At 33.9% G+C, this 10194-nt stretch overlaps 1 protein-coding gene across 13 annotated transcripts in view; it reads left to right on the top strand.

Annotated features, from left to right (window-relative positions):
* LOC106882306 (C-Jun-amino-terminal kinase-interacting protein 4) overlaps positions 1 to 10194 on the top strand; it is a 233098-nt gene that overhangs the window by 189556 nt on the left and 33348 nt on the right. For all 13 annotated transcript variants that reach the window (XM_052973649.1, XM_052973657.1, XM_052973658.1 and 10 more), the window contains 5 exons: positions 158 to 389; positions 5175 to 5255; positions 7888 to 7955; positions 8644 to 8795; positions 8982 to 9153. In XM_052973649.1, coding sequence (XP_052829609.1) covers positions 158 to 389; positions 5175 to 5255; positions 7888 to 7955; positions 8644 to 8795; positions 8982 to 9153 — 705 coding nt within the window. The remainder of the gene's footprint in view (positions 1 to 157; positions 390 to 5174; positions 5256 to 7887; positions 7956 to 8643; positions 8796 to 8981; positions 9154 to 10194) is intronic.

Below are 10194 nucleotides of genomic sequence, written 5' to 3' on the forward strand. Positions count from 1 at the left end.
CTCTCTCTCTCTCTCTCTCTCTCTCTCTCTCTCTCTCTCTCTCTCTCTCTCTCTCTCTCTCTCTCTCTCTCTCTCTCTCTCTCTCTCTCTCTCTCTCTCTCTCCATCATTAATATTACAAATATTTTGGGATGCTGATGTTTTCTCTACCTCTTCAGTTGATGCCCAAGGTTCATTGATAAAAGCAACTGGATCACCAGCATCGTCTGGCACTACTACACCAACGTCGAGTCCTTCACTGGGTCTTGAAAAACGTCTTCTCCAAGAACCGACGGAACTTGTGAAAGATGGCATTTCCACTCTCCCGACTGATAATGATTTGCAATATGAAGAAGTCGAAAAAATGAGCAGTGTCTTACCTACAATGTGGCTGGGCTCACAAAGTGGCAAGTAAGTACAGCAGAACAACTTTGTTTTAGTGGTGACTATGTCTATGTTGGAACTGGTGGTGGTAGCAATGGTGGTGATAGTAGCATCACATCAGAACAATGGTTGTGTAGGTTGTAAAGATTGAATGTTAATAATACCAATACACCATTACTGCTATCACTTTCATCATCGTCAGTGCTGTCATCAATTTATTTATATTTTGTCTCTTGCCTGACTAATATTTCTTAGATGTATGGAGAACATTCATAATTATCCTTATCAGTTTATTATTATTATTTCATTTATGTACAACAGATTAGACTGTTGGAAAAAATTCCTAACATTGGTCTACAACAAGTAACCTTAGATGCCATGAACCTTCCTGAGTATCCTAGCTATCCTTAGTAATACTGTTTTCTGGAGTTGCACTAAACTAGGTTTTATGCCTATTTCCTCAATCCATCTGTTCAAACCTTTAAGGATAGTTCCCAGTGCACCTATAACTACTGAGATACATTTTACCTGCACTTTCCATAGTCTCTGTAATTCAATGACTAGATTCTGGTACTTGGCTATTTTCTCTATACCTCTCATATTGACTTTCTCATCATTTGGGACTGTAAAATCAGTTACCTGGCACTTTCTATTTTCGTTGTCTACTACTACTAAATTTGGCCTTTTAGCTTCTATCATCATCATCATCATCATCATCATCATCATCATCATCATCATCATCATCATCATCATCAAAAGGATTGATGTAACTCTTCACAAGGGTAAACAGTGAAGGCGAAGGGCGCGATTCAATTGTAATAAATATTTTATTGGTTGAACGATATTTCGACAGTGTCGAGTTCAAAATAAGAAGTGACAAAAATGAAAATTATAGAAATTTAAATTTAATGTGTAAATGAGAGCAACCAATGTTCACATGTTGATGGAATGACATCATTAGTCTTTAAGTTTAAAGACAGAAAGAGGGAAGAAAAAAAAAAGAAAAGGAAAAATAAGAAGAATATTTAATCAAACAACTTTGTATAAATTTGTTGATATTCTTCTGTCATTTTATTCATTCCTCCAGGGCGTGATGTTAATAACCTACAAACATATTTCTCCTCATGCATTTTGAGAAGTGAAAGTGAAGCAGATTCAGAATATTTTCTGAGAATATGCACTTTCAAGTCTTTTCTGAAATTGCAGCCGTTTGAAGCAAAATGTTTGACAAGGTCTGTCAGATTGCTGTTATTGTGCCTGATATCATATCTGAGCCCATCAAATCTTTTGTTTGATTGTTCTGTTGTACAACCAACATAAATCAAGTTGTGTTTTATGCATTCTGCTGTGTACACCAAATGGGAATCTCTACATGTTCCACCTTGTTTATAAATCATAACATTTCTGTTATGATTCCTGATGGAATTCACTTGACTCATGTTGTTGCACAATAAACAGGGCTTACCTCTCATGTGGTAGCTTTCATGCAACACTTTTGAAATGCCAGCGAAATTTTGGTGCCAGTTAATCACTAAAGGAATTGTCATCTATTTCATTGTGTTTGCTAAAATTATGCGTGTAGGTTTGACTATCTTTGCTCATCTTAGCTATTTCATTTGCTATTTCCTTTAATCATGATTCACTGTAACAGCATTTGACATAATGATGTACAAAAACATTTGCAGTAATCCCCTATGTCAATATAAATCCATTTTATCCTAAAAAATTGGGATTTTGGATTTGACCGAATAATATGATGTGGATGATCGGAGCGGCGGTGGAGATAAATGTGGGATGACGTGGGCTTGTAAAATAACTCTGTCACTATTCTGTCTCCAGAAAACTTAACTTTTGTGTCCAAAAATTCAACGCTAGTTTTTGAAGAAGTAGACATAAATTTTATGTTGGACTTAAAGCCATAGTTTTTAGCATACAGTCACAGAAATGCAAGAAGTCAATTAAACTATCCTGCAATCCTTCCCAGACAAAAAATATGTCGTCAATGAACTGTAACCAAAGTATTGGTTCATGACCATGAAGAGATTTGAATGTCTGCAGTAACTGTGAAATTAATTGCTATGGGAGTACCCATGGTGCAACTCCTCATCTGGTGGTAAGATCTTTGTCCAAAGTTCAATAATCTACAGAGTATTCCATCAAATTTTCTTTGTCTAAACTTCATTGTGTTACTTTGTAACACAAATCACATTAATCTACAGAGAAAATTAAATATTCTTTTTTTTCCTTTTCTATAATTTTGAATTTTTATCACTTCTTATTTTGAACTTGACAAAGACAAGCTTACTGTTGAAATATTGTTCAACCAATAGAATATCTATTACAATCGAATCGCACTTTTCATCTTTATTATTATTATTATTATTATTATTATTAAGGCAGCAGGCTAGCAGAACCGTTAGCATGCTGGGTGAAATGCTCAGCCGTATTTCGAATGTCACTATGTTCTGACTTCAAATTCTGCCAAGGTTGACTTTGCTTTTCATCCTTTCAGAGTTGATAAATCAAGTACCAGTTAAGTACTGGAGTCAATATAACTGACTTAACCCTTCCCCCAAATTTTGAGGCCTTGTGCTTCCAGTAGAAAGGATTATTATTATTATTACAAAATTAAATATATTTTTCATCTTTGAAAATCCCACAGGGCTGGGCTGGGAGTGGGGAGTTGAAAAACAAATTTGTATTGTTTTGTTATTTAAAAAAAAATTTTAATCTCCTTTGCCTCACAATTGCTGGCCTTGTTCCTAAATCAGAAATAATAATTAAGGGTAGTAAATTGGTAAAATCATTAGATCACCGAGGGAAAAAAATGCCTTGCAGTGTTTCTCCTGGCTCTTTATTTTCTGGTTTCAAATCCTACTAAGGCTACCTTCACATTTCATTCTTTTGGGGTTGATAAAATATGACATTAGTCAAGTACTAATATATAATTCTTGTAATTGACTCACCCCTACCCTAAAAACTCTCAGCCTTGCATCTAAATTAGAAATAATTGTATATTATGTTTTCAACAACTTCATCTGAGTTTTTACTACAGCACCATATACACAACATTGTAGAACTGTGTTTGGATAGTGTTCCTGATGTTAGTTTAGTGTTTCACATATTGTATAGAATATGTACATTTTGTGTTGTATTGAAATGTTGGGTGATGTTTGTGTAGAATGTGTGTGAGTTGTCTTTTACAGCAGTGCTCATCAGAGCACTAGAATGTGTGTGAGTTGTCTTTTACAGCAGTGCTCCTCAGAGCACTAGAATGTGTGTGAGTTGTCTTTTACAGTGCTTCTTAGAGAAGGGGATAGTGGAAAATTTTTATAAAGGTATTGGGGTCAAAAGACAAGTAGCAGGGTGATATCTGTATCCGTACAGTTTTTTTTTTTAGTATTTTAAATATTATAAAAATAAATGTTAAATATAATACACACTTAGTATCTTCTAGGTGACTGTTAATTCAAAAAGGGTAACTATTTCTTTTCCAAATGAGGAGGGATTAAATATAAATTATGATCGTATATTAGTCACAATGACATCATTAACATTAATAATAAAAAATGAAAATGTAAGTAAGTAAATAAACCAAATTGAACACTTACCACAAATGCATGTAATTTTTAAACAAACCAAAGTATACTTTAAATAATATTGTCAAAATTTGTGGGTATTTCTGTACATGAAATAAAGGCTGTCACTGCATTTCTAGCAATTGGTAATGTTCTGATTTGTATGTACATGTATATGTGCATCCTTGAATGTTGTTCATTTTAGCTGTGAGTTCTCTGTTAATCTTATAATCTAGCTATATGTATAAACAAGTATGTGTAAATTTGCATAATCACTGTGTAGTAAAAAGTTTGTTTCCCAGCCACCTGGGGCAGGTGTCTTCTACTATAACCTCAGACTGATCAAAAGCCTTGTGAGTGGATTTAGTAGATGGAAACTGAAAGAAGCCCATCATATATCCATCTATATATATCTCTCTCTGTCTCTATATATGTGGGTGAGTGTGTGTGTGTGTGTGTTGGTGTCTGTATTTGTCTCCTCCCTACCTTGCACTGCTTGGTTCATCCCCATAACTTAGCAGTTTGAGAAAGATAAAAGATATAAAAAATACAATTTCAAATTAAAATATAAAGATAAAACTTAAAATGGTAGCTATGGGAGTATGTGTGAGGCATAAAGATTATGTACCTAAGTTTGACTGATGCCATATGCTAAATATAAGGTCAGTAACTATGGTTAAGCAATAATGTATAAATTATTTGCTGATAGTAGTATGGTGTTCTGTTAAATAGTCATTTGTGTTAAACTAATACCCAGGACTAAATTTCTCTGGTCTGATATTGGGTATATATATTAACCCTTCCTCATTCAGGTTATTCTGTCAAATGTAATGCTTTTTCAATCACATTGTTTTTAATTAATCATGCATTATTTTGTTGCTTTGAAATTTTGATGATGTGATTGTATATTTTTATAATGGCATTGAAGTGTAGATGTGATCTGGCTGGTTATAACATAATGCAGGTGACATACTTGGGCTGGATATGGCCATTTTAAATGCTAAAGGGTTAAAAATAGAGATAGGTGTGCAGCATTGAATCACAGCAAGAATGGCATTGTTTTGATTCAGTGGTTTAAAAGAATGTTAGTAAAAGAAAAGGAGTGATAGTTTAAAATATTTGATTAACATTGAGGTAGTGGATGTGTTGTGTGAGTTGTGCTTATTTGTTTGTTCTTTCAGTCTTTGTTAAAAATTAATTAATTGATATATCATTCTTTCTGTCTGTTTTGCAGTTTGTATGTACATTCATCCGTGTCACAATGGAAACGATGCCTGCATTCTGTGAAACTTCCAGACTCTGTGTTAAATATTGTGTGAGTTTCTTTACCTTCAATTCAAGGAGAAAAAAGAATATATATATATATATATATATATAAGAAACACACACACACACACATATATTAGGGTGTTTGGAAAGTAATTGCTTTTTTTCTCCATTATGAAGTATGTATCAACCAATCACTTCAGAGCCAAGGTTGAATGGGTGGGAACTGTCTAGAAATAGTATATCATCTCTTTTATATGGTAGTGTGTCATTCATAGTTATTTTGGTAATTAACCCCATGGAGGATAAGAGCTTTATGAAACAACATATTTGTCATTGCTTACTGTATGTTTTGTATGAAAAGTACTGCTACAGAAGCAATGAGGGACATTTGTGAAGTGTTTCTGGATGCAGTGAAAGCTCATACATGTCAGCTCTGGTTGAAAAGGTTTAAAGATGGCAATTGTGACATATCTGACAAGCTTCGTTCTGGAAGTTGACCCATTCTGAATGACGATCTTTTGAATGAGATCATTGTATCAGATCCACATCAAAGTACCAGAGATTTGGCGCAAAAAATTAATGTGTCATGTTCAACTATCCACAAACATCTCATGCAAATTAGGAAAACATGGAAAGAGGGAATTTGGGTCCCACATGAGCTTACGCTTGAGAACCAAATACAATGTTCCACCCTCTGAAGCAGTCTTCAAACCAGGAGTAACAATGTGTCATTTCTGCAGTACATTGTTGTAGGTGATGAAAAATGGGTTTTGTATCACAACTGAAAATGAAAAAGACAATGATTATCATGTAATGAGAGGCCTGTGCCAACACTAATACCAGAACTCCATCCACAAAAATCCTTGCTTTGTGTTTAGTGGAACATGAAGGGTATCATCCATTATAAACTTCTGGAATGTGGAAGAACCGTTAATGCAGATATTTATTGCCAACAACTTGATTATGGAAATGAAAAATTATGTTGAAAGTGGTTAGCTTTGGTAAACAGAAAACATATTATTCTCCAGCATGACAATGCATGGCCACACTCTTCAAAACAAACCAAAGAAAAAATAAGATCATTAGGATGAGAAGTTCTTCCATATCCTCCATACTCACCTGACTTAGCACATATGGAATTCCATCTGTTCTGATCTCTAGAACATTTTTAAGAGGCAAAACATTCAAAAACAGAGAGGAAGTTGAAACAGTTTTTCAGGGAAAGAAATAAGTTTCTTTTAACTTGGTATAAAAAAAATTACTTTCCTGTTGGGCTGCAGTCGTTGAAAATGATGGTGTTTACATTCTTGATTAAAACTATTCAGATAAACGTAGTTTACATTCGTTTTTATATCCTTTCTGGTAAAACACAATTACTTTCCAGTCATTCTGATACATATGCACACATAAGTATGTACATTGCTGCATCCAACAGTGGTTGAGTGTTACAAGAAACCTATTGACATCTCGTGAGCTGATAAATAGTTCACCATTTACACACCACACCACACCACACTCCAAGCACTTACCTTTCTTTTCAGTTCATTCATTTGTTGACATTGTGTTGTTCATATGTCTGGGACAGGGCTGCTGTTACACATGCACGTACACACACACACATGCACACACGCACACACACGCACACACACACATACACACATGCACGTACACACACATGCACATACACACACACGTGCATGCACACACACACACACACACACACACACACACACACCCACACACCAGTCTAGATGATAGCCAAAATTGCATCATCACAAAGTGTAATACCCCTTTTTAAGTTTCAAAATCTTTGTGGCCCTCATCAGTTTCCTGACTGCTAGTAACAGACATCACATTGAAATACTGTTTTCATATCTGGAATGTTACTGTTATTTTCTCGCATTAACATTCTTAACTGCATCTAAAAGATAACCAGCTGACTGATTCATTGACATTCAATTACATACATTCCTCTACCACTGTGACTCGCAGACTTGTTACTTCTAATATTGCTATTATGAAAGGCCCCCCCCCCCCGTTCAACACTGAAGTAGCTAGTTATATATATCTCTGCAGCAGTATCAGATACTGCTGTTTTATTCATCATGCCCATATATCATGAGTTTTTCTTTTAGCAAACACAATACTAAGAGGTAAGCATCCAATAATCAATAATACCAAAATAACTTAATCCTTTAATATTCAGATTACTCTGTCAAATGTAATGCTTATTCACACTGTTTTGAATTAGTCATGTCATATCTCATAGCTTTGAGATATCAATGATGTGGTTGTCTGTTTTAAGAATGACATTGTAAGCTTTGTATGAGAGGCCAGATCTAGCCAGTTTGAACATAAAACAGGTAGAATATTTTAGCTGGATATGGCCGGTTTAAACACTAAAGGGTTAAATGTATTTGCAATACAGTTCAATTCTCATTTGGAATCAGTTAACTTTCTTGCACTGTTCAATAGCATTGAAAAAGGAATTAACATCACAATATCTCATATTCCCTTTCTTCTTCAAACAACACTTTCATACCCAATCAAAAATGCAAACCTTCAAATTTTAAAACAATTTTCAACACTTACAGAACAAAGTGTACCTTAGTTGTTAAATTTGTTTATTGTGTATCATCTCCTTTAACTAAGATGTCATTTAATTCAATTCTTTATAGGCACACCAAAGGCAGAGTCCTAGTAGCATTAGCAGATGGATCTGTGGCAATATTCCATAGAGCTTCAGGTAAAAAAAAAAAAGAAAAAGAAAAATGAAAATGCAAGATTTTATTTCATTGTTGTCTTTTGTTTTTTAAACTACCTGCAAAAGAAAACTTCAACAAGAATACTCAAGTCTGAGAACAATTATTAGTTCTAACCTTTGCACGTCTTCTTCCCAAATAACAAGGTCAACACTTTTTGATATTTATTAGTTTGATGTTGCTGTAGGTTAATGCAAGTCATGAGTTTCAGTGAAATAAATCAAGTCATTTCTCTATCATTTTGACCTTTGGAGTACCTGAATCTTTTTATCAATATTTTACATTTTTTTCAACCTTGGATTTTCTTTATACATTCCTATGTTCTCATCTCAGTATCATTGAGCCAGTCTCTTCTTGGTTGGTTCTGCCACCACTTTCTCCTTGAATTAATCCATTTGTTGTACTGCACATTTGTTAGTTGTTATCACACTTATTGTTAACTTTTTATAGATGGAATATAATGATACATAATGGTATGTCAACTTGGCCTTAACTACACTTAAGCTACATAATTTAACAAAATCATAGTTTCAGTATGTTAATTAGCAGGCTCTGACACTTTATGGACTATAACTTTAAGATTACTGTAGTGTAAGACATTTTTAAAATAAAAGAATAAGTATTCTAGTCTGCTCGTTTATGTAAAATTAAAATGTAATCTTTTTCTTGCAGATGGCCAATGGGACTTGAAGAACTACCATCTTTTGGATTTAGGAAAACCATCACATTCGATACGATGTATGGTCCTTGTTGCAAACAAACATGTATGGTGTGGCTGCAAGAACAGTATCCATGTAGTGGATCCTCAGAATATGAAAGTAGTTGTAAGTGATTATTTTTCTTCTGTTTTATGTTTAGCCAACCACTCACTATATCAGTTTGTTACACTCTTCTTAAATTCTTGTTATTTACTGGTTTTCTTTTTTTCTTTTTGCATCGTAATTTTTAGTTTTCCCTTTATATACACACTCACACACACACACTGAATTATACCATTCTTATTTTTGCAGAAAAGTTTTGATGCTCATCCTCGGAAAGAAAGCCAAGTGCGGCAACTTGCATGGGTTGGTGATGGTGTTTGGGTGTCCATAAGACTAGATAGCACTCTTAGGTTGTATCATGCCTATACTTACCAGCACCTACAGGATGTAGACATTGAACCATATGTTAGTAAAATGCTTGGTACGTTTTCTCTGTCTCTCTCTTTTACTATTTCTTAGTATTTTAGCTATTTGCAGTTACTTAAATGTGTAAGTATCCATATGTTAGTACCTCTGGATTTATAATGTTTTAATCCAATTATCCAATGGATTTGCTAGTAAATAATGTTTGCATAAAGTGTTAATTTTATCTTAATTTAACTATAAGATTTGTTGTATAATTATTCAGGAAACAGTTTTCTGTTTTTGTTATATAAAATTTGCTGTCAGAAGGAATATTTTGCCCCCAAAAAACACTTTTTATGAAGCAAAATCTCTGGATTTCCTACATTTTCAGTTATGTTTAATGAATGAAATTCTGCAAGGATTAATACCCACCTACTGTAAATTGATTACTAGGTCTATGATCTAGTTATCAGATCCTTCTGTTTAATTTGTAATATTTTCTATAATACACATCCAATAGCTTAGTCTAAGTTCCTTTTGTACAGTTGACCCATATATCAGACAGTAAGATGTCTCCAATCATCCCAGTTTTTAGTATAGTTAACTACATCAGCTGCTTCAGAATTTCTTGGAAGGTGGTGCGTCATGTCTTTTAGGATCTCCTTCTCTTCTTTCATCTCTTTGGTGGTATCCATTGTACAGCTGTCTTGAGTATTCATTCTTCTGGCAGTTGAAAAACATAACCTGCAAATTTCACTCTTCCTTCTATCACAATCTCCTGCAGGCTGTGCAGATTAGCTCTTTTCAGGGCTTCAGAGTTTGTGATTCTGTTCATGTAGACACCATTATCCAACAACAGCTGAAAAAATTTAATATTTCCATTATAATATTTCATTTTTGGATTTGGTTTGCAAGATTCTTTATGTGAGTTTGTGTGTTGAAGCATATTCTGTTGTGTCTGGGGTGAGAGTCATTCTCTTTTGGTGCCTTATAATTTAACACACTCACTGGTAAAATTTCTACTTATTTCTTGTTTATTTTTCTAAAATTTTCAACCTTTTCAATAGTCAAAACTATTGAAAAGACACAACAAAAATTTTAGAACAAAATAAAAAAG

This window comes from Octopus bimaculoides, chromosome 16 (genome assembly GCF_001194135.2).
Source record: "Octopus bimaculoides isolate UCB-OBI-ISO-001 chromosome 16, ASM119413v2, whole genome shotgun sequence".
Lineage (NCBI taxonomy): Eukaryota > Metazoa > Mollusca > Cephalopoda > Octopoda > Octopodidae > Octopus > Octopus bimaculoides.